Source organism: Octopus bimaculoides, chromosome 29 (assembly GCF_046866305.1).
Source record: "Octopus bimaculoides isolate indiv1 chromosome 29, ASM4686630v1, whole genome shotgun sequence".
NCBI classification, from domain to species: domain Eukaryota; kingdom Metazoa; phylum Mollusca; class Cephalopoda; order Octopoda; family Octopodidae; genus Octopus; species Octopus bimaculoides.
Window position 1 is genome coordinate 16782583 of NC_142956.1, and position 26885 is coordinate 16809467.

At 35.9% G+C, this 26885-nt stretch overlaps 1 protein-coding gene across 28 annotated transcripts in view; it reads left to right on the plus strand.

Moving 5' to 3' along the window:
- The window catches only part of LOC106875166 (uncharacterized), a 144749-nt gene that overhangs the window by 32271 nt on the left and 85593 nt on the right, over positions 1–26885 (plus strand). For 13 of the 28 annotated variants that reach the window (XM_089345523.1, XM_089345534.1, XM_089345535.1 and 10 more), the window contains 8 exons: positions 203–274; positions 1233–1304; positions 2591–2662; positions 3379–3450; positions 4716–4787; positions 6892–6963; positions 8248–8319; positions 9532–9603. In XM_089345523.1, coding sequence (XP_089201649.1) covers positions 203–274; positions 1233–1304; positions 2591–2662; positions 3379–3450; positions 4716–4787; positions 6892–6963; positions 8248–8319; positions 9532–9603 — 576 coding nt within the window. Of the gene's footprint in view, positions 1–202; positions 275–1232; positions 1305–2590; positions 2663–3378; positions 3451–4715; positions 4788–6891; positions 6964–8247; positions 8320–9531; positions 9604–11218; positions 11291–11625; positions 11698–12738; positions 12811–13237; positions 13310–14350; positions 14423–14849; positions 14922–15111; positions 15184–15515; positions 15588–16980; positions 17053–18671; positions 18744–19901; positions 19974–20400; positions 20473–20661; positions 20734–21064; positions 21137–22328; positions 22401–24611; positions 24684–25668; positions 25741–26885 lie in introns of all 28 variants that reach the window. The other 15 variants (XM_089345532.1, XM_089345552.1, XM_089345539.1 and 12 more) reach the window with 14 other exon arrangements.

Sequence of the window (26885 nt, forward strand, 5' to 3'; positions counted from 1 at the left end):
GTCATCATCACCACTCCCAAAATTATGTCTTCTCCTCTCCCATATCCTCTTACTCATCACTGCCCCCAACCAAAACATCATTATCTACTACATCATCATGAAGTCCATCATGACGTTAATCTACTTTTCATCTCTTCCATCAACCAATTCTTTCGACACAAATTTGTTCAATAATTGTTCTTATCTCAATGTTATGTTTCAGGAACTTGAACAAAAATGAAATTAAGAAAATCAAAGCAGAAACATTCCGAAATCTTTCCAGTTTAACAGATCTGTAAGTAGAATCGACCTACCTTTATCGTATTTCGTTGACGATGTCTTTCTAAATCTGTAATGTCTTTCTAGAGATGCAATTTACAGTTTGTGAATGTATGTGAATGTGAGTATGAGCCAAACTACGAGATGTGCGATATATGGGAGCGTGATGCTTGAGGGGAAGCATTTGGTACATGCATGTGTATGCATCTCTGTATGGATGAATGGATGTGAGTGTATGTATGTAGATTACATACGGTGTTTAACTGTAGATGGAATCTAAATAACATTTTTGAATAACCCTTGTAGATGTATATTTTTGCACCATTTTGTAGATGTATATTTTTGCCCATTTTATATACGTGTATACATATGCTTATGTTTCGAGTATGGCGGGCGGAGTTCAATACTAGTGTATCAACTTGTATTCATTTCTGTATAACATTTACTGCGTTTAGCTCTGGATCAAAGTTGAATGTCGCGTATCAATCTTGTAATTGTATTTTTATGATTAACTTTAATCATATATAAATATCTCTAACCTTCCAACTCTTGATCATTCACTTTATTTCTCGGAATATATTTCCAGCTACACAACTCCTTCACCATCATAAAAACCATCATTGGCATAACTTTTTCTCATCAACACCATTATCATAAACACAACCATCGTCATCCTGTTCATCATCATCATCATCATCATCATTGTTATCATCAATGCCACAACCACCGGCATCAGCATCATCAACTTGAACACTAAATTATGATCATATCCATCACCACCATCACAAACATCACAACCAACATCACGTCAGCCACCATCATCATCATCTTTATCTACACCATCATCATCTACACCATCAACATCTACACCATCATCATCAGCATCATCATCACTTTCCTCAAATTTAGGCAATATATTTTACATTTCATTCGGACCTGTGTACATTTTTTCACGCCTCACTTTTTTGTTACAGAGAGTTGTATGAAAATAATATCACCGAATTAGAAGTTGGATCTTTTCAAGATCTTCCCAGTTTAAAGACTCTGTAAGTTGCATTAGTTTTTTTATTCTCATTTATTGACAATATAATTCTAAACATTTAATGTCTTTCCATGCTTGCTTTTTTCTCTCGCTCTCCTTGACGCACCATATACACTCCGTTGCTTTCCACTGGACTATTTATTCTTTGTGAATAACTCGGAACGGTTCGTGTGTGTGTGTGAATATCAGTTTCTGAGCCTATGTATGAGTTTCTGATAATTAATGCATATGATTTTGATTATGTATGCGCAAATGTAAGTCTGTATCTTGCAGTACGACTGAATGTACACGAGTGTACGACTTGTGCTTGTATGTCCTATTGTATATTATTTATTATAATCATTTGCTTAACTAACTTGTTGATCCCATCTTTTGATTAACTAAATTGTTGATCCCATTCCCTGTACGCTTTACGTGCTGCAAACGATATGTTCAGCTTTCGGTATGTAAGTCTTATCTAAGTCGATCTTACAAATTGCAAACCTGTGATCGGAGTAGGCGACAGTTTTCAAACGTGGATAAGCTACAGTATTACTGCCTATTCGCTCAGTGTAAATCCTGTTAGTATACGATCGAAAAGAACACATGTGTTTGGTTCAGGTCCACACTGGCGTATTACAGAAATCTTGTAATATGTTTCTCAGAGCACGCGCATCTAGTCAAGTCAGTAGGAGAGGAGCTTAGAAGCTACCTGTATGACAAAAGTCGACGTCACCTGTTCACCGTTTAGACAGAATATCTGGAGATACCGCATCTACTCTTTTTTCTTCCTCATCCAAAACTATTTACAATTTATCTCTTGTTTGTGTCATTTCTTTTCAACGTTTTCACATCACCTCGTTAATTATTTGTAAGTCTTTTGGGGAATATTTTCATTTTAAAATAAAACGTTTCACTCTCAATTGATTGTTTATGTAACAATTCTTCTTCTTCTTCTTCTTCTTCTTCTTCTTCTTCTTCTTCTTCTTCTTCTTCTTCTTCTTCTTCTTCTTCTTCTTCTTCTTCTTCTTCTTCTTTGTATTCTTCTTAACTTCTATTTCTTTTCCACAATCGCCAACGGAAAACATCTCCACCAACACCATAACATCATCATCAACACTCACTCCCACAATTATTTCTTCTCTTCTGCCACATCATCATACTCATCACGGCCCCATCACACCCAACATTATCTACTAAATAGTCATGAAGTTCATCATGATGTTAATCTAGTTTTCATCTCTTCCATCATCCAATTCTTTCGACACAAATTTGTTCAATAATTGTTCTTATCTCAATGTTATGTTCCAGACTTTTGTACAAAAATGAAATTAAGGAAATCAAAGCAGGAACCTTCCGAAATCTTTCAAGTTTAAAAACTCTGTAAGTTGAATCAACCTACGTGTATAGTATTTCGTTGATGATATCTTTCTAAATCTGTAATGTCTTTCTAGAGATGCAATTTACAGTTTGTGAATGTATGTGAATGTGAGTATGAGCCAAACTCTGAGATGTGAGATATATGGGAGCATGATACATGAAGGGAAACATTTGGTGCATTCATGTGTATGTCTCTGTGTATGGATGAATGGAGGTGTGTGTATGTATGTACATTACATACGGTGTTTAAGTGTAGATCGGATCTATATAACATCCTTGAATAACCCTTGTATATTTTGCACCAAATGATTCTTACCCTTATTTTTTTAAATATATTTTAACGGTTCCTGTTGCTTTGGTAAACGTTGTTGATGTTATTGTTGTTGATGAAGCTATTCTCTCTCTCCTTCTTCTTCTTCTTTTTCTTCTTCTTCTTCTTCTTCTTTGTCTTCTTCTTAACTTCTATTTCTTTTCCACATTCGCCAACAGAAAACATCACCACCAACACCATAACATCATCATCAACACTCACTCCCACAATTATTTCTTCTTTTCTGCCACATCATCATACTCATCACGGCCCCATCCCACCCAACATTATGTACTAAATAATCATGAAATCCATCATGATGTTAATCTAGTTTTCATTTCTTCCATCATACAATTTTTTAGACACAAATTTGTTCAATAAATGTTCTTAACTCAATGTTATGTTCCAGGAAATTGTATATTAATAAAATTGCGAAAATCAAAGCAGGAACCTTCCGAAATCTTTCCAATTTAACAAACATGTAAGTTGAATCAGCCTACGTTTATAGTATTTCGTTGATGATATCTTTCTAAATCTGTAATGTCTTTCTAGAGATGCAATTTACAGTTTGTGAATGTATGTGAATGTAAGTGTGGGCCAAACTCTGAGATGTGAGATATATGAGAGCGTGATACATGAAGGGAAAGATCTAATGCATTCATGTGTATGTCTCTAGTATAACAGAATTGTAATTTGGTTCATTCTTGATAGTATTTCACTGGTGTTATATTTATAATTTTTAATTACCATCCCATTCTATAGCGCTCTACTGCTTTCTCTCTCTCTCTCTCTCTCTCTCTCTCTCTCTCTCTCTCTCTCTCTCTCTCACTCTCTTTCTCTCTCTCTCTCTCTCTATCTATCTCTCTGCATTCTCATACCACCTCCAGAGCTGTATATGATTGGTTTTTAACATCTGTCAATGTAAATGTGCGTGTGTGCGTGTGTATTTATGTGTCCTTAGGTGTGTGTGTGTTAGTACATATGCGTGTATGATTGTTCAAGCAGCACATTTTATGTATGTGTATGCATATGTATATGTTTTATGGCTGGATAATTCAATACTAGTGTATCAACTTGTATTCATGTATGTATAATATTTACTGCATTCAGCTCTGGACGGACGTTGAATATCACACATCAATCTTGTAATTGTATTTTTAAATCAACTTTACTCATATATAAATATCTGTAAACTTCCAACTCTTAAGCATTTATATTCGTTATTTCTCTGGAAATATTTCCAGCTACACAATAACTTCACCATCACCATCATCAAAACCATTATTGCCATAACTTTCCTCATCAACATCATTATCATAAATACCACCACCATCACAACCATCATCATGATCAGCAGCTACATCATCATCACCATCATGTTCACCAGCCTCATCCTCAATATCATCAGGATCAGGATCAGGATCATGAAAATCATCATCATCAACATCATTATCAACATCTTCATCATCATCATCATCATCATCATCACCTCCACCACCGTCAGCACAAGCAGGACCAGCATCATCATCAAAATGAATATTATCACCATCATCAGCGTCCTCCGAAATGTCAACATATCCATCACCACCATCACAAACATCACCACCACCATCATCATCATCATCATCATCATCATCTACCATGTCATCGTCACCGTATACTTTCCTAAAATTTAGGCATTATATTTTCGATTTCATTACGAACCTCTGTACAGATTTTCACGGCTCACATTTTTTTTTGTTACAGATACTTGATGAATAATGATATCAATGAATTAGAAGTTGGATCTTTTCAAAATCTTCCCAGTTTAGCGTTTCTGTAAGCAGGATTAGTTTTTTATTTTCTTTTATTGACAATATGATTCTAATCATTTAATCCTCAAGCTAAAGACGAACTTCCTCCATTTAAGGAGTTTCTATTTGTTTGGTGGAATATGATTTGTCTAGTCCACTTAGAACGTTTAAACTCAAGCCAAACAATGACGAAGACTATCTAGTGCGAGCAGCTTGAGTGGCTTACGTCAGCTCTAAAAGAAAAACGACCATCTTTCTAATCAAAACGAAAGGTGTTCAACCTTCAGTATACTACTCGGCCGCATACAGCGAGGAAGACATTCCAAAGGCTAGACCAGACTGAATAGGAAACGATGTCTCACACACCATATTAGCCGGACATTCCCACATCTGACTATCAATTATTCTGCAATCTTCAAAATCATTTGGTTGGAAAAAAGGCAATTTGTAAACAATATCAGAACAGTACTGAAGGGCCTTTAATTTGCCACATACATGGAAGTGCTTTGTAGAAAAGAGTCTATTTTACAACAAAAAATAACTTTCTTTATCTTAATTAGGAATATGAAAGAAGTATAATAAATAACGCATTATTTATGGGATAATCCGATACATAATTCTCTCAACTTAATTTTTGATTTGCAGGACTTCATCATCATCATCATCATCATCATCATCTTCATGATCAGCGTCTACTTTCCTCAATTTTTAAGCATTATATTTTATATTTCATTACGAACCTGTATACATTTTTTCACGGCTCACTATTTTGTTACAGAGGGTTTTATAAAAATAATATCATTGAATTAGAAGCTGGATCTTTTGAGAATCTTCCCAAGGCTGATTACCATTCATGGCTCTCTGTTCTAATTAAGTATTGTGAATGACATTATTCATGATTTTGCTCCACCTTCCAACTTTACACTTTCGTATTTCTTCATCATTTAATCCTACATCACGAAAAATCCATCTGCATAAATTTCTTCTTCTCTGTTGGTTTCTTTTCCTTCATCTTCTAGCCTTCCTCTTTCTTCTTCAACCACAACAGAAACAACGACTGCGACAAATGCAACTGCAGCTAGAAATAATACTACTACTACTAATAATAATAATGATATTAATAATAACAATAATAATATGTAAATAAAGAAGAAGAGTTCCATAATTAAATTTGCTGAACACAATATTTCCGTACCTCGCGTACGTTCAACGGGTTCGAAATTTGGTATGTCAGTCTACTTCATTTTTTTTGATAGATAATATAGGAATGCTATGACTCCTCTGGAGGGAATATGTAAATAAAGAAGATCAGTCCTATATTATCTATAAACAAATGAAGTAGACTGACATACCAAATTTGGAACCCGTTCAAGGGAAACGAGGTACCGAAATATTGTGCTCAGCAAATTTAATTATGGAACTCTTCTTCTTTATTTACATATTCCCTCCAGAGGAGTCATAGCAGTCCTATATTATCTATAACAACAATAATAATAATAATAATAATAATAATAATAATAATAATAATAATTTAATTTACTACCCCCTAATCCTGAACCACCCTATGCTTCGATGGTACTGGGTATGGGTACACCTCTCTTTCTCAAATTCACCAGCCTACAGACGCATTATTAGAGTAGGTCCACTCACACGGGCCATTTTCGCTACATTCACAAAACATTTCAGCAAATGCATAAGTGGGTAGCATCATTTCTTTATCCAGCCTCATCTTCCTTTCAGTATACTTCTTCTTCTTCTGCTTCTTCTTTTCCACATAAACAATAATCAAAGGCATCATCATCTTCGCCAACAGAAAATATCACTACCAACGTTATCATCAATATCATATCCATTATCACAAGAAAAGCTGAGAATCCTCATCTTTTTCACAATAATCAAAATTAACATCACCCTACAATCAGCATCATAACATCATCACCACTCCCACAATTATTTCTTCTCCTTTTCCACATCATCATACCCAACACTGCCCCGTCCCACCCAACGTTATCTACAACAACATCCTGAAGTTCATCATGATGATAATCTACTTTTCATCTCTTCCATCATCCAATACTTTAGACACAAATTTGTTCAATAAATGTTCTTAACTCAATGTTATGTTCCAGGGATTTTTCCGTTAATAAAATTGCGAAAATCAAAGCAGACACCTTCCGAAATCTCACCAGTTTAATAATGCTGTAAGTTGAATCAACCTACGTTTATAGTATTTCTTTGACGATATCTTTCAAAAAATGTAATGTTTTTCTGTAGACGCAATTTAAACTTTGTCCCCTTCATATACTTCTACAAATTTCTTCTGCTTCTTTTCCTGTCTGTACATCTAGTTCTTTTATTTCTTTGTCTCTGAAATATTTGTCTTATGTAAAACATCTTCAGCTTCCTCTTCTTTATTCATCATATTCAACGTGTACCTGATCATGCTCTTCTTCATCTCCTTCATGTTTATCTTAATTATGAAAATGAAAGAAGTATAAAAAACGGCATTATTTATGGGATGACCCATTGGACATTCCTTTCAACTTAATTTTTATGATGCAGAAATTTGTATAAACAATGCAATCAAGAAAATTGAAGAAGCAACTTTTCAGAACTATTCTAGTTTAACAGAATTATAATTTGGACAGTTGTAGATTGTATTTCATTGCCGTCGTATTTATAATTTTTAATTTCCATCCCATTCTATTGCGCTCTTTCTTCTTGTCACACTCTGCATTCTCAAACCACCTCCAGAGCTGTATGTGATGGTGTTTCAATGTCTCTAAATGTGAATATGTGTGTTCCTGAGTCCTTACTTGAGACTGTGTGATTGTTCGAGCTGCACATTTTATATACGTGTATGCATATGCTTATGTTTCGTGTAAGGAGTAGTTCAATACTAGTGTATCAACTTGTATTCATTTCTGTATAACATTTACTGCGTTTAGCTCTGGATCAAAGTTGAATGTCGCGCATCAATCTTGTAATTGTATTTTTATGATTAACTTTAATCATATATAAATATCTCTAACCTTCCAACTCTTAATCATTCACTTTATTTCTCGGAATATATTTCCAGCTACACAACTCCTTCACCATCATAAAAACCATCATTGGCATAACTTTTTCTCATCAACACCATTATCATAAACACAACCACCACCATCATCATTGTCATCCTGATCATCATCATCACCTTCATCATCATCATCACCATCATCATCATCGTTATCATCAATGCCACAACCACCGGCATCAGCATCATCAACTTGAACACTAAATTATGATCATATCCATCACCACCATCACAAACATCACAACCAACATCACGTCAGCCACCATCACCATCATCTTTATCTACACCATCATCATCTACACCATCAACATCTACACCATCATCATCACTTTCCTCAAATTTAGGCAATATATTTTACATTTCATTCGGACCTGTGTACATTTTTTCACGCCTCACGTTTTTGTTACAGAGAGTTGTATGAAAATAATATCACCGAACTAGAAGTTGGATCTTTTCAAGATCTTCCCGGTTTAACGACTCTGTAAGTTGCATTAGTTTTTTAATTCTCTTTTATTGACAATATAATTCTAAACATTTAATGTATTTCCATGCTTCCTTTTTTCTCTCGCTCTCCTTGACGCACCATATACACTCAGTTGCTTTCCACTGGACTATTTATTCTTTGTGAATAACTCGGAACGGTTGGTGTGTGTGTGTGAATATCAGTTTCTGAGCCTATGTATGAGTTTCTGATAATTAATGCATATGATTTTGATTATGTATGCGCAAATGTAAGTCTGTATCTTGCAGTACGACTGAACGTACACTAGTGTACGACTTGTGCTTGTATGTCCTATTGTATATTATTTATTATAATCTTTTGCTTAACTAACTTGTTGATCCCATCTTTTGATTAACTAAATTGTTGATCCCATTCCCTGCACGCTTTACGTGCTACGAACGATATGTTCAGCTTTCGGTATTTAAGTCTTATCTAAGTCGATCTTACAAGTTGCAAACTTTTGATCGGAGTAGGCGACAGTTTTCAAACCTGGATAAGCTACAGTATTACTGCCTATTCGCTCAGTGTAAATCCTGTTAGTATACGATCGAAAAGAACACATGTTTTTGGTTCAGGTCCACACTGGCGTATTACAGAAATCTTGTAATATGTTTCTCAGAGCACGCGCATCTAGTCAGTAGGAGAGGAGCTTAGAAGCTACCTGTATGACAAAAGTCGACGTCACCTGTTCACCGTTTAGACAGAATATCTGGAGAAACCGCATCTACTCTTTTTTCTTCCTCATCCAACACTATTTACAATTTATCTCTTGTTTGTGTCATTTCTTTTCAACGTTTTCACATCACCTCGTATATTATTTGTAAGTCTTTTGGGGAATATTTTCATTTTAAAATAAAATTTTTCACCCTCAATTGATTGTTTATGTAACAATTCTTATTCTTCTTCTTCTTTTTCTTTGTCTTCTTCTTAACTTCTATTTCTTTTCCACAATCGCCAACAGAAAACATCACCACCAACACCATAACATCATCATCAACACTCACTCCCACAATTATTTCTTCTCTTCTGCCACATCATCATACTCATCACGGCCCCATCCCACCCAACATTATCTACTACATAATCATGAAGTCCATCATGATGATAATCTACTTTTCATCTCTTCCATCATCCAATTCTTTAGACACACATTTGTTCAATAATTGTTCTTATCTCAATGTTATGTTCCAGAACTTTGTACAAAAATGGAATTAAGAAAATCAAAGCAGGAACCTTCCGAAATCTTTCCAGTTTAAAAACTCTGTAAGTTCAAGAAACTTACGTTTATAATGTTTTTTTGACGATCTCTTTCTAAATCTGTTTTCATAAACATCTCCCACCTCAATTGATTTTTCTTGTAATTCTTCTTCTTCTTCTTATTATTATTATTTTCTTCTCCCTTCTTCACCTTTTTCACCTTCTCCCATCAATTATCTTCATGTTCGTAGTCCAATTTCATCTTTTTCGTATTTATTGTTTTACTTTATCTTTCACGCGTTCTCCTTCACTTCCTCTTTCTCCTCCCCTCCACTTTTCTCTATTTTCCCTCTCTTCTGTTCTTTCTTGTTTTTCTTCTTCTTCTTCTTCCTCATGATCATCATCGTCGTTATTATAATCATCTCCATCGTCATCGTCTTCGTTTTTCTTCTTTTTCACATCCTACCTCCTCATCATCAACTTCTGCATCCTCACCTATTCGTTTGCAACTTCTGCTACAACTACTTTTCATTTTCCTCTCGCCTTCTCCTATTTCTCCTCCTCCTCGTTGTAGTCTGCCTCATTCTCCTCTTTTACCCGTCTTTATCTTCCTTCTCATTACATCACATCCAACGTCTACCTGATCAAGCTCTTCTTCATCTTCGTCATCAAAATCTCCAACAGGATCGTTATGCTAATCATTAAAATTATCATCATCATCACCGCCATAATTATCGTCATCAATACCCTTATTACTGGTTACACAGTTTTCGTCATCACCACCATAATCCTTATTAGCATCATCATCATCGTTATTAACACTAACTACATTCTCGTACTCCTCCTTCTCTGCCTCGTCAACATATTCACTAACACCACCACCACCATCAACATCATCAGCAGCAGCAGAAGCAGCAGCAGCAGCAGCAGCAGCAGCAACAGCAGCAGAGGCAGCACTACTACCAGAATCACCAGCACCATGACGATCATATGCGTGTATGATTGTTCAAGCAGCACATTTTATCTATGTGTATACATGTGTTTATGTTTTGTGTAGTGGTGGTTCAATACTAGTGTATCAACTTGTATTCATGTATGTATAACATTTACTGCGTTCCGCTCTCGATGAACGTAGAATATCACTCATCAATCTTGTAATTGTAGTTTTAAAGCAACTTTACTCATATATAAAATATCTTTAACCTTCCAGCTCTTAGCTATTTACTTTCTTTATTTCTCTGCAAATATTTCCAGCTACGTAACTTCACCATCATCATTATCAAAATTATCCTTGCCATAAATTTTCTCTTGAACACCATTACCATAAACACCACCACCCTCACCATCACCACCACCACCATCACCCATTATCATGATCATGATGATGATATCATTGTGATCGTCATATCCACCACCACCGCCGTCAGCATCATCATCATCACCACCAGCATCAGCATCATTATCAACATGAACACTAAATTATCATGAAATCCATTACCACATCACCAACACCACCACGACAACCAACACCATGACAACCACCATCATCATCATCGTCATCATCATCATCTTCTACACCATCATCATTAGCGTCTACTTTCCTAATTTTTTAGCTATTATATCTTGTATTTCATTACGAACTTATATACATTCTTTCACTGCTCCCTATTTTTTGTTACAGAGAGTTGTACAATAATGATATCAATGAATTGGAAGTTGGATCTTTTCAAAATCTTCCCAGTTTAACGGCTCTGTAAGTTGCATTAGTTTCTTTATTCCATTTTGTTAACAATATAATTCTGAACATTCAATGTCTTCCCATGCGAATCCTCATCTTTTTCACAATGATCAAAATTAACTTCACCCCATCATCAGCATCATAACATCATCATCACCACTCCCGCAATAATATCTTCTCCTCTGCCTCATCATCATCATTCTCAGCACAGCTCCCACCCTACTCAACATTATCTACAACATCATCATGAAGTTCATATTGATGGTAATCTACTTTTCATATCATCCCTCATCTAATTCTTTATTCATAAATTTGTTCCATAATTTGTTCGACTCAATGTTATGTTCCAGGAATTTGTACAATAACAAAATTGCGAAAATCAAAGCAGAAACCTTCGGAAATCTTTCCAGTTTAACAAATCTGTAAGTTCAATCAACCCACGTTTATAGTATTTCTTTGACGATATCTTTCTAAACCTGTAATGTCTTTCTATAGACGCAATTTTTAGCGTGTCACCTTCATCTCATTTTAAATCTGTTTTTGCTTCTTTACCTGTCTATAGTTCTATTTCTTCCTCTTCTCCACCTTGTTCTACTTCTTCTATTTGTTCTTCCCCTCCTCCTCCACCACCGTCTACTTCTTCATCGTTTTTGCATCGTGTTGTACTTCGGATTCGTCACCTACTGTTCAGCTTCTCCTTCTCCTTCTACTTTTTTCTCATTCTCGTTGTTATGGTGGTTGTACTTCTTCTCCCTTCTCTTCTTCTTCAGCTTCTCTTCTTTCTTTTCCTCCTTCTTCTCCTCCTCTTCATCTATTTCTTCTTTTTCTACTTATTCTTCCTTCTCCACCACTACTACTTCTTTCCTTGTTTACGTATTCAAATTTTTCCTCCATTTCTCTTTTCTCTTTTTATCGTCTTGTACTTCGTCTGCATATTTTTCATATTATATTTCTACATCTCTTCCTCCTCCTCCTCCTTCTGTTTCCAAAGGTGAATTATTCAAACCCCAAAGAATTCCCCTCAACACATGGCTATGATGCTCCCCCACTACTTCTGCTTGTGATCAGAGATGCACATATCGTCAGCCACCAAGGGACGTGCTCAACTGGTTAAGATCAAACAACTGACAAGCAAATCTGTGGTATTAAGCAGAATATTTGCTGTAGCCCATCTTTTTATACCAAGACAAAACAATGTACATGATAACACTTCCAATCAGTTAAGATCAGAGGCCATGAGAGCCACTGCCTGGTACTGCATCCGGGCTGACATATCGTCAGCCAACAAGGGACATGCTCAACTGGTTAAGGTCAAACAACTGACAAGCAAATATGTGGTATTAAGCAGATTATTTGCTGTAGCCCATCGTCATCATCGTTTCCTCAAGTTTTTTGGCATTATTGCTTATATTTCATTACGAACCTGTTTGCATTGTTTCACCATTCACTTTTTTTTATTACAGAAAGTTGTATAAAAATAATATCAACGAATTAGAAGTTGGATCTTTTCAAAATCTTCCCAGTTTAACGACTCTGTAAGTTGCATTAGTTATTTGATTCTCTTTTATTAACATTCTTTCTTGCCTTTCACCCTCCAACGCGGAGTATAGGCCACTTACAATTGAATTCCATGTCGCATAATTTTTCGCTTCTGTACTTATACTCGGCCATGAATGTCCCACATTCTCTAGTTCCTTTTGTGTTGATCTTCGCCACGAGTTCTTAGGCCTACCCTATGGCGCTATGGCAAAGAACGAATCCAGTTTCGATTTAGGGAGAAAATATTTATTTCTTCTCCTCTCCCCTATCCTCATGCTTATCAATGCCCTCATCCCACCCAACGTTATCTACATTATCATGAAGTTCATCTTAATGGTAATCTACTTTTCATCGCTTCCATCATCCAATTCTTTAGACACAAATTTGTTCAATAAATGTTCTTTACTCAATGTTATGTTTCAGGAACTTGTACGATAATAAAATTAAGAACATCAAAGAAGGAACTTTCCGAAATCTTTCCAGTTTAACAAATCTGTAAGTTGAATCAACCCACGTTTATAGTATTTCTTTGACGATATCTTTCTAAATCTGTAATGTCTTTCTATAGACGCAATTTATAGCGTGTCACCTTCATCTCATTTTACATCTGTTTTTGCTTCTTTACCTGTCTATAGTTCTATTTCTTCCTCTTCTCCACCTTGTTCTACTTCTTCTATTTGTTCTTCCCCTCCTCCTCCACCACCGTCTACTTCTTCATCGTTTTTGCATCGTGTTGTACTTCGGATTCGTCACCTACTGTTCAGCTTCTCCTTCTACTTTTTTCTCATTCTCGTTGTTATGGTGGCTGTTCTTCTTCCCTCTTCTCGTCTCCTTCAGCTTCTCTTCCTTCTTTTCCTCCTTCTTCTCCTCCTCTTCATCTATTTCTACGTCTTCTTTTTCTACATATTCTTCCTTCTCCACCACTACTACTTCGTTTCTTGTTTACGTATTCAAATTTTTCCTCCATTTCTCTTTTCTTTTTTTATCGTCTTGTACTTCGTCTGCATATTTTTCATATTATATTTCTACATCTCTTCCTCCTCCTCCTCCTTCTGTTTCCAAAGGTGAATTATTCAAACCCCAAAGAATTCCCCTCAACACATGGCTATGATGCTCCCCCACTATTTCTGCTCGTGATCAGAGATGCACATATCATCAGCCACCAAGGGACGTGCTCAACTGGTTAAGGTCAAACAACTGACAAGCAAATCTGTGGTATTAAGCAGAATATTTGCTGTAGCCCATCTTTTTATACCAAGACAAAACAATGTACATGATAACACTTCCAATCAGTTAAGATCAGAAGCCATGAGAGCCACTGCCTGGTATTGCATCCGGGCTGACATATCGTCTGCCACCAAGGGACATGCTCAACTGGTTACGGTCAAACAACTGACAAGCAAATATGTGGTATTAAGCAGATTATTTGCTGTAGCCCATCGTCATCATCGTTTCCTCAAGTTTTTTGGCATTATTGCTTATATTTCATTACGAACCTGTTTGCATTGTTTCACCATTCACTTTTTTTTATTACAGAAAGTTGTATAAAAATAATATCAACGAATTAGAAGTTGGATCTTTTCAAAATCTTCCCAGTTTAACGACTCTGTAAGTTGCATTAGTTATTTGATTCTCTTTTATTAACATTCTTTCTTGCCTTTCACCCTCCAACGCGGAGTATAGGCCACTTACAATTGAATTCCATGTCGCATAATTTTTCGCTTCTGTACTTATACTCGGCCATGAATGTCCCACTTTCTCTAGTTCCTTTTGTGTTGACCTTCGCCACGAGTTCTTAGGCCTACCCTATGGAGCTATGGCAAAGAACGAATCCAGTTTAGATTTAGGGAGAAAATATTTATTTCTTCTCCTCTCCCCTATCCTCATACTTATCAATGCCCTCATCCCACCCAACGTTATCTACATTATCATGAAGTTCATATTAATGGTAATCTACTTTTTATCTCTTCCATCATCCAATTCTTTAGACACAAATTTGTTCAATAAATGTTCTTTACTCAATGTTATGTTTCAGGAACTTGTACGATAATAAAATTAAGAACGTCAAAGCAGGAACTTTCCGAAATCTTTCCAGTTTAACAACTCTGTAAGTTGAATCAACCCACGTTTATCGTATTTCTTTGACGATATCTTTCTACCATCATCATGATCATCATCTTCCCCGTCATCATCACCATCATCAGCGTCTACTTTCCAAACTTTTTAGGTATCATATCTTATATTTCATTACGAAACTGTATACAATTTTTCACTGTTCATTTTTTTTTTTGTTACAGAGAGTTGTACAATAATGATATCAATGAATTGGAAGTTGGATCTTTTCAAAACCTTCCCAGTTTAACGGCTCTGTGAGTTGTATTCGTTTTTTTATTCCATTTTGTTAACAATATAATTCTGAACATTCAATGTCTTCCCATGCGAATCCTCATCTTTTTCACAATGATCAACATTAACTTCACCCCATCATCAGCATCATAACATCATCATCACCACTCTCGCAATAATATCTTCTCCTCGCCCGCATCATCATTCTCATCACAGCTCCCACCCTACTCAACATTATCTACAACATCATCATGAAGTTCATCTTGATGGTAATCTACTTTTCATATCATCCCTCATCTAATTCTTTATTCATAAATTTGTTCCATAATTTGTTCGACTCAATGTTATGTTCCAGGAATTTGTACGATAACAAAATTGCGAAAATCAAAGCAGAAACCTTCAGAAATCTTTCCAGTTTAACAAACCTGTAAGTTAAATCAAACTACGTTTATAGTATTTCTTTGACGATATCTTTCTAAATCTGTAATGTCTTTCTATAGACGCAATTTATAGCGTGTCACCTTCATCTCATTTTACATCTGTTTTTGCTTCTTTACCTGTCTATAGTTCTATTTCTTCCTCTTCTCCACCTTGTTCTACTTCTTCTATTTGTTCTTCCCCCTCCTCCTCCACCACCGTCTACTTCTTCATCTTTTTTGCATCGTGTTGTACTTCGGATTCGTCACCTACTGTTCAGCTTCTCCTTCTCCTTCTACTTTTTCTCATTCTCGTTGTTATGGTGGCTGTTCTTCTTCCCTCTTCTCGTCTCCTTCAGCTTCTCTCCCTTCTTTTCCTCCTTCTTCTCCTCCTCTTCATCTATTTCTTCGTCTTCTTTTTCTACTTATTCTTCCTTCTCCACCACTACTACTTCTTTCCTTGTTTACTTATTCAAATTTTTCCTCCATTTCTCTTTTTTTTTTATCGTCTTGTACTTCGTCTGCATCTTTTTCATATTATATTTCTACATCTCCTCCTCCTCCTTCTGTTTCCAAAGGTGAATTAATCAGACCCCAAAGAATTCCTCTCAACACATGGCTATGATACTCCCCCACTACTCCTGCTTCTGATCAGGGATGCACATATCGTCAGCCACCAAGGGACATGCTCAACTGGTTAAGGTCAAACAACTGACAAGCAAATCTGTGGTATTAAGCAGAATATTTGCTGTAGTCCATCTTTTTATACCAAGACAAAACAATGTACATGATAACACTTCCAATCAGTTAAGATCAGAGGCCATGAGAGCCAATGCCTGGTACTGCATCCGGGCTGACATATCCTCAGCCACCAAGGGATATGCTCAACTGGTTAAGGTCAAACAACTGACAAGCAAATCTGTGGTATTAAGCAGAATATTTGCTGTAGTCCGTCTTTTTATACCAAGACAAAACAACGTACATGATAACACTTCCAATCTGTTAAGATCAGAAGCCATGAAAGCCACTGCCTGGTACTGAATCCGGGCATTTATTATTATTATTATTATCATTATTATTATTATTATTATTATTATTATTATTATTATTATTATTATTATTATTATATTTTACCACCACCACCGGCATCAGCATCATCATCATCAACTTCAACATTAAATTATCATCATACCCATCACCGCCATCACAAACATCACAACCAACACCACGACAACCACCATCACCACCACCATCATCATCATCATCATCATCATCATCATCATCATCATCATCATCTACTCCGTCGTCATCATCGTCTTGTTTCCTCAATTTTCAGGCATTATAGCTTATATTTCATTACGAACCTGTTTGCATTGTTTCACGATTCACTTTTTTTTGTTACAGAAAGTTGTATAAAAATAATATCAACGAATTAGAAATTGGATCTTTTCAAAATCTTCCCAGTTTAACGACTCTGTAAGTTGCATTAATTTTTGATTCCCTTTTATTCATAATATAATTCTAAACATTTCATGTTTTTCCATGCTTTCTTTTTTCTCTCACTCTCCTTAACGCAATAAATACACTCAGTCGCTTTCCACAGGAATATGATATTCTTTGTGAATGTCTGAGGTGTGTGTATGGGTGTGTTGTGTGTGTTTGTGTCTGTGTGAATATCAGTGTCTGGATTTATGTATGAGTTTCTGATAATTAATGTATATGTTTTTGTGCATGTATCTGCATATGTAAGCCTGTGTCTTTCAATATGAGTGAATGTACACAAGGGTATAGACTTAATTTGTATATCTTTTTGTATATTATATATTATGTTTACATCTCGTTCAACGCTGATTACCATTCATGGTTCTATGTTGTAATTGTTTATTGTGAATTACATTATACATGCTTAAATGTTGCAACACCTACCAAGTCAGAGTAATTTATTTTACACTTTTCTATGTCTTCATCATCCTAAACACAAAAGATCCGTCTGCATAAATAACTTCTTTTCTATTGATCGTTTCCTTTCCTTCTCCTTCTCCTCTTTGTCTTCTACCACTACATCTTCCTCTTTCTTCCTCCACTACGACAGAAAGAAAGACTGCGACAACTGCAACAGCAGCAAGGAATACTACTACTACTACTTGTAATAATAATAATAATAATAATTTCATTTATTGGCCACAAGTGCCGACGTATAGGGGACAACACCGTAGATGGGAACACTGGGGATTTTACGCAAAACAACGAGTAAACAGTTCCGAAAATAATAACAAAACACATGAAACAAGAAACATATTGCAATGAGATTTCCCCAATGGCTGTGATGACTATCCAGGTTTGGCTCAGGTAAACCCTAATCCTGAACAACCCGATGCTTCGATGGTGCACAGAAAGGGCGCACCTCTCCTCAAATTCACCAGCGTACAAACGCATCATTAGAGTAGGGCTATTTTGTCTACATTCACACATATTTGAGCAACTACATGGAGGGGAATCACTTCTGTCTCGTTGCTGATGGTTTTTACCGATGCTGGTGTTTGTTGTTTGTTGTCCTCGTCCTGGCGTTGATAGCAGTGGGAAGCCTTCCAACTCTTGCACTTTCTAGCAGTTGAGGTTAGAATGCTCGCAGATGAGTAGTTTCTCCACAAACAGAACAACGCGGCCTTTCCCCACTCAGTCATTGTGCAATACTATCCCGTTTTGGAGAGGGAGGTTGTCCGGGATTGAAGTTTTCGGGACATGATCTGGAGAAGTATTTCTAGTTCCACTCCGGGCCAGTCCTCCCTGAATCTTTTGTCCCCTATATTTGGACGGTATCTGACCCTTCCACGATTATGTGTAATGATCGAAATTAACAACATCACCCCATCATCAGCATCACAATATCAATAACACTCCAACAATTATTTCTTCTCCTTTCCAACATCATGATAATCACCACTTCACCGTCCCACCCAACGTTATCATGAAGTCCATCATCATGTTAATCTACTTTTCATCTTGATGGTAATCAACTTTTCATATCATCCCTCATCTAATTCTTTATTCATAAATTTGTTCCATAATCTGTTCGACTCAATGCTATGTTCCAGGAATTTGTACAATAACAAAATTGCGAAAATCAAAGTAGAAACCTTCGGAAATCTTTCCAGTTTAACAAACATGTAAGGTGAATCAACCCACGTTTATAGTATTTCTTTGACGATATCTTTCTAAACCTGTAATGTCTTTCTGTAGACGCAATTTATAGCGTGTCACCTTCATCTCATTTTACATCTGTTTTTGCTTCTTTACCTGTCTGTAGTTCTATTTCTTCCTCTTCTCCACCTTGTTCTACTTCTTCTATTTGTTCTTCCCCTCCCCCTCCACAACCGTCTACTTCTTCATCGTGTTGTACTTTGTGTTCGTCACCTACTGTTCAGCTTCTCCTTTTCCTATTTTTTTCTCCTTTTTGTTGTTATGGTGGCTGTTTTTCTTCCCTCTTCTCGTCTTCTTCAGCTTCTCTTCCTTCTTTTCCTCCTTCTTCTCCTCCTCTTCATCTATTTCTTCGTCTTCTTTTTCTACTTATTCTTCCTTCTCCACCACTACTACTTCTTTCCTTGTTTACTTATTCAAATTTTTTCTACATTTCTCTTTTCATTTCGTATCGTCTTGTACTGCGTTTGCATCTTTTTCATATTATATTTCTACATCTCCTCCTCCTCCTCCTTCTGTTTCCAAAGGTAAATTATTCAGACCCCAAAGAATTCCCCTCAACACATGGCTGTGATGTTCCCCCACTACTTCTGCTCGTGATCAGAGATGCACATATCGTCAGCCACCAAGGGACGTGCTCAACTGGTTAAGATCAAACAACTGACAAGCAAATATGTGGTATTAAGCAGAATATTTGCTGTAGTCCATCTTTTTATACCAAGACAAAACAATGTACATGATAACACTTCCAATCAGTTAAGATCAGAAGCCATGAGAGCCACTGCCTGGAACTGAATCCGGGCATTTATTATTATTATTATTATCATTATCATTATTATTATTATTATTATTATTATTATTATTATTATTATTATTATTATTATATTTTACCACCACCACCAGCATCAGCATCATCATCATCAACTTCAACACTAAATTATCATCATACGCATCACCGCCATCACAAACATCACAACCAACACCACGACAACCACCACCATCATCATCATCATCATCATCATCTACTCCGTCGTCATCATCGTCTTGTTTCCTAAATTTTTAGGCGTTATGTTATATTTCATTACGAACTTGTATACATTTTTTCACGGTTCACTTATTTGTTACAGAAATTTGTTTGATAATAATATCAATGAATTAGAAATTGGATCTTTTCAAAATCTTCCCAGTTTAACGACTCTGTAAGTTGCATTAGTTCTTTGATTCTCTTTTATTAACATTCTTTCTTGCCTTTAACCCTCCAACGCGGAGTATAGGCCAGTTACAATTGAATTCCATGTCGCATAATTTTTCGCTTCTGTACTTATACTCGGCCATGAATGTCCCCCTTTCTCTAGTTCCTTTTGTGTTGATCTTCGCCACGAGTTCTTAGGCTTACCCTATGGAGCTATGGCAAAGAACGAATCAAGTTTCGATTTAGGGAGAAAATATTTATTTCTTCTCCTCTCCCCTATCCTCATGCTTATCAATGCCCTCATCCCACCCAACGTTATCTACATTATCATGAAGTTCATCTTGATGGTAATCTACTTTTCATCTCTTCCATCATCCAATTCTTTAGACACAAATTTGTTCAATAAATGTTCTTTACTCAATGTTATGTTTCAGGAACTTGTACGATAATAAAATTAAGAACGTCAAAGCAGGAACTTTCCGAAATCTTTCCAGTTTAACAACTCTGTAAGTTGAATCAACCCACGTTTATCGTATTTCTTTGACGATATCTTTTTACCCTCATCATGATGATCATCTGCCCCGTCATCATCACCACCATCAGCGTCTACTTTCCAAACTTTTTAGGTATCATATCTTATATTTCATTACGAACCTGTATACAATTTTTCACTGTTCATTTTTTTTTTGTTACAGAGAGTTGTACAATAATGATATCAATGAATTGGAAGTTGGATCTTTTCAAAATCTTCCCAGTTTAACGGCTCTGTAAGTTGCATTAGTTTCTTTATTCCATTTTGTTAACAATATAATTCTGGACATTCAATGGCTTCCCTTTCGAATCCTCATCTTTTTCACAATGATCAAAATTAACTTCATCCCATCATCAGCATCATAACATCATCATCACCACTCCCCAATAATATCTTCTCCTCTGCCGCATCATCATTCTCATCACAGCTCCCACCCTACTCAACATTATCTACAACATCATCATGAAGTTCATATTGATGGTAATCTACTTTTCATATCATCCCTCATCTAATTATTTATTCATAAATTTGTTCCATAATTTGTTCGACTCAATGTTATGTTCCAGGAATTTGTACAATAACAAAATTGCGAAAATCAAAGCAGAAACCTTCGGAAATCTTTCAAGTTTAACAAACATGTAAGTTGAATCAACCCACGTTTATAGTATTTCTTTGACGATATCTTTCTAAACCTGTAATTTCTTTCTATAGACGCAATTTATAGCGTGTCACCTTCATCTCATTTTACATCTGTTTTTGCTTCTTTACCTGTCTGTAGTTCTATTTCTTCCTCTTCTCCACCTTGTTCTACTTCTTCTATTTGTTCTTCCCCTCCTCCTCCACCACCGTCTACGTCTTCATCGTTTTTGCATCGTGTTGTACTTCGGATTCGTCACCTACTGTTCAGCTTCTCCTTCTCCTTCTACTTTTTCCCATTCTCGTTGTTATGGTGGCTGTTCTTTTTCCCTCTACCCGTCTCCTTCAGTTTCTCTTTCTTCTTTTCCTCCTCTTCATCTATTTCTTCGTCTTCTTTTTCTACTTATTCTTCCTTCTCCACCACTACTACTTCTTTCCTTGTTTACATATTCAAATTTCTCCTCCATTTCTCTTTTCTTTTTTGATCGTCTTGTACTTCGTCTGCATCTTTTTCATATTATATTTCTACATCTCCTCCTCCTCCTCCTCCTCCTCCTCCTCCTCCTCCTCCTCCTCCTCCTCCTCCTCCTTCCAAAGGTGAATTATTCAAACCCCAAATAATTCCTCTCAACACATTTCTATGATGCTTCCCCACTACTTCTGCTCGTGATCAGAGATGCACGTATCGTCAGCCACCAAAGAACATGCTCAACTGGTTAAGGTCAAACAACTGACAAGCAAATCTGTGGTATTAAGCAGAATATTTGCTGTAGCCCATCTTTTATACCAAGACAAAACAATGTACATGATAACACTTCCAATCAGTTAAGATCAGAAGCCATGAGAGTCACTGCCTGGTACTGAATCCGGGCATTTATTATTATTATTATTATTATTATTATTATTATTATTATTATATTTTACCACCACCACCAGCATCAGCATCATCATCATCAACTTCAACACTAAATTATCATCATACCCATCACCGCCATCACAAACATCACAACCAACACCATGACAACCACCATCACCACCATCATCATCATCATCATCATCATCATCATCATCATCATCATCATCATCTACTCCGTCGTCATCATCGTCTTGTTTCCTCAATTTTCAGGCATTATAGCTTATATTTCATTACGAACCTGTTTGCATTGTTTCACCATTCCCTTTTTTTTGTTACAGAAAGTTGTATCAAAATAATATCAACGAATTAGAAGTTGGATCTTTTCAAAATCTTCCCAGGTTAACGACTCTGTAAGTTGCATTAGTTCTTTGATTCTCTTTTATTAACATTCTTTCTTGCCTTTCACCCTCCAACGCGGAGTATAGGCCACTTACAATTGAATTTCATGTCGCATAATTTTTCGCTTCTGTACTTATACTCGGCCATGAATGTCCCCCTTTCTCTAGTTCCTTTCGTGCTGATCTTCGCCACGAGTTCTTAGGCCTGTAAGTTGAATCAACCCACGTTTATAGTATTTCTTTGACGATATCTTTCTAGATCTGTAATGTCTTCACATAGACGCAAATGAAAGAGATATAAGTAGGGAATAGAATACACAAGTTAGATTAATACCGAAAACAGAGTTCAATAAGAAAAAACAAGATAATAGGTATCAACGCTCTAGCTGTCCCAGTTATAAGTTACAGCTACAATATATTTAGCTGCACCGTAAATGAACTAATCATAATAGAGAGTAAAACCAGAAAACTAATGACAGGATTTAGAATGCACCACTGAAAATATGACGTAGAAAGGTTATATATACAACGTATGGGAGGTGGCAGAGAGGCCTTATACAGCTAGAACACTTTTACATAATAACCACCATAGGACTACAAAAATATCTACTTCAGAAGCAAGGAAAACTAATACAAATAACCGCAAAACATGAGCAAACCAAAACAACTATTTGCAGTCTTTAAGGAAGCTGACAAATACAAAAACGAAGTCATACTACCTATCAACGATGAAGAAAAAGAAGAAAAAAACAAAAGCTGTAAAGCAACTGAATTCCGAATTAAAACTGTAGCAACAACGGATTATGATAAAACGAAGGCAAGAAAAGCCGCTTGATAGCAAATACTGGGTTAAACTAAACGCAAAATAAATAGACAAAGCAAAATTACAGCAATGGCTGAAAAGCTCAGGACTCAAATCAGAGTCTGAAGGATTTTTAAATTGGGGCACAAGACCAAAGCTTCCCCACCAGAAATTACTAAAAACATATAATGAAAAGAATCACAAGAAGTTACTGCAGAATATGTAGAGATGGACAAGGATCAACAGTTCTGGCTAAGGAGGAATATTTTCTCAGACACGACTGAGATAGGGTCTATATACACTGGAAGCTATACCAAAACTATGGAAGAATAACAGGAAAAAAGTTGTTGTAGACACTAAGAAAGCAACCATACTAGAGGATATGCCAATGCACACAGATATAGAAATTCAGGCCAATAGTCCGGATATAGTTGTCAGAGATCATTAAGAAAATGCTTTCTAATCGATGTATCAATACCAACAGATGACAATGTTCCTCTGAAAGAAATGGAGAAATTTTCAAAATAGTATGATTTGGAAACAGACAGAAAACATTCCATCATAGTAGGCGCATGACAAAAACACCAAGACTAACAAATATATATAACTTACTGAAAATAGCACCACTAGGCATCTAACACATCCTACGTAAAACAATTTCAATAAAGTAAAAATAATAGCATCACAACAAACTACAGCGCTCGGTAGTGCAGTGAAATCACGTGATAGAAATAAGCCTGCTGAATAATATTAATAATAATAATAATAATAATAATTATTATTATTATTATTATTATTATTAGTAGTAGTAGTAGTAGTAGTAGTGTAAAGCTTTGGCTGGATTGATGGGGCAAGAGGGAATATGACAACCAATTACAAAGTTGTAAAGGATTCATTCAGTCTTAAAAACGATAATGTGGGACATGTATGAGTGAATGCGAATGTGTGAGAGTGTGTGGGTGTGCTTAAGAGAGCGTGAGTGTGGGTGTTATTGCGTTTGTTTTTGCCCTAGTTTTCCCTCGATTCATGCCATTTCTTTCCAACGTTTTCACATCACCTCATATATTATTTGTACATTTTAAAATAAATATTGTCACTCTTAATTGATTGTTAATCTAATAATTCTTCCTCTTCTTCTTCTTCTTCTTCGTTTTTTCATTCTTCTCTTTTCCGCATACACAATCATGAACGCCACCAACATCACCACCAACATCATAAAGTCATCATCACCACTCCCACAATTATGTCTTCTCCTCTCCCATATCCTCTTACTCATCACTGCCCCCAACCAAAACATCATTATCTACTACATCATCATGAAGTCCATCATGACGTTAATCTACTTTTCATCTCTTCCATCATCCAATTCTTTAGACACAAATTTGTTCAATAATTGTTCTTATCTCAATGTTATGTTTCAGGAAATTGTACAAAAATGAAATTAAGAAAATCAAAGCAGAAACATTCCGAAATCTTTCCAGTTTAACAGATCTGTAAGTAGAATCGACCTACCTTTATCGTATTTCGTTGACGATGTCTTTCTAAATCAGTAATGTCTTTCTAGAGATGCAATTTACAGTTTGTGAATGTATGTGAATGTGAGTATGAGCCAAACTACGAGATGTGCGATATATGGGAGCGTGATGCTTGAGGGGAAGCATTTGGTACATGTATGTGTATGCATCTCTGTATGGATGAATGGAGGTGAGTGTATGTATGTAGATTACATACGGTGTTTAACTGTAGATGGAATCTAAATAACATTTTTGAATAACCCTTGTAGATGTATATTTTTGCACCATTTTGTAGATGTATATTTTTGCACATTTTATATACGTGTATACATATGCTTATGTTTCGAGTATGGCGGGCGGGGTTCAATACTAGTGTATCAACTTGTATTCATTTCTGTATAATATTTACTGCGTTTAGCTCTGGATCAAAGTTGAATGTCGCGTATCAATCTTGTAATTGTATTTTTATGATTAACTTTAATCATATATAAATATCTCTAACCTTCCAACTCTTGATCATTCACTTTATTTCTCGGAATATATTTCCAGCTACACAACTCCTTCACCATCATAAAAGCCATCATTGGCATAACTTTTCTCATCAACACCATTATCATAAACACAACCACCACCATCATCATCGTCATCCTGATCATCATCATCACCATCATCATCATCGTTATCATCAATGCCACAACCACCGGCATCAGCATCATCAACTTGAACACTAAATTATGATCATATCCATCACCACCATCACAAACATTACAACCAACATCACGTCAGCCACCATCACCATCATCTTTATCTACACCATCAACATCTACACCATCAACATCTACACCATCAACATCTACACCATCATCATAAGCATCATCATCACTTTCCTCAATTTTTAGGCAATATATTTTACATTTCATTCGGACCTGTGTACATTTTTTCACGCCTCACGTTTTTGTTACAGAGAGTTGTATGAAAATAATATCACCGAATTAGAAGTTGGATCTTTTCAAGATCTTCCCAGTTTAAAGTCTATGTAAGTTGCATTAGTTTTTTTATTCTCTTTTATGGACAATATAATTCTAAACATTTAATGTCTTTCCATGCTTGCTTTTTTCTCTCGCTCTCCTTGACGCACCATATACACTCAGTTGCTTTCCACTGGACTATTTATTCTTTGTGAATAACTCGGAAAGGTTCGTGTGTGTGTGTGAATATCAGTTTCTGAGCCTATGTATGAGTTTCTGATAATTAATGCATATGATTTTGATTATGTATGCGCAAATGTAAGTCTGTATCTTGCAGGACGACTGAATGTACACGAGTGTACGACTTGTGCTTGTATGTCCTATTGTATATTATTTATTATAATCTTTTGCTTAACTAAATTGTTGATCCCATCTTTTGATTAACTAAATTGTTGATCCCCATTCCCTGTACGCATTACGTGCTGCAAACGATATGTTCAGCTTTCGGTATTTAAGTCTTATCTAAGTCGATCTTACAAATTGCAAACTTGTGATCGGAGTAGGCGACAGTTTTCAAACCTGGATAAGCTATAGTATTACTGCCTATTCGCTCAGTGTAAATCCTGTTAGTATACGATCGAAAAGAACACATGTGTTTGGTTCAGGTCCACACTGGCGTATTACAGAAATCTTGTAATATGTTTCTCAGAGCACGCGCATCTAGTCAGTAGGAGAGGAGCTTAGAAGCTACCTGTATGACAAAAGTCGACGTCACCTGTTCACCGTTTAGACAGAATATCTGGAGATACCGCATCTACTCTTTTTTCTTCCTCATCCAAAACTATTTACAATTTATCTCTTGTTTGTGTCATTTCTTTTCAACGTTTTCACATCACCTCGTATATTATTTGTAAGTCTTTTGGGGAATATTTTCATTTTAAAATAAAATGTTTTACTCTCAATTGATTGTTTATGTAACAATTCTTCTTCTTCTTCTTCTTCTTCTTCTTCTTCTTCTTCTTCTTCTTCTTCTTCTTCTTCTTCTTCTTTTTTTCTTCTTCTTCTTCTTCTTCTTCTTCTTCTTCTTCTTCTTTTTCTTCTTCTTCTTCTTCTTTGTCTTCTTCTTAACTTCTATTTCTTTTCCACAATCGCCAACAGAAAACATCACCACCAACACCATAACATCATCATCAACACTCACTCCCACAATTAT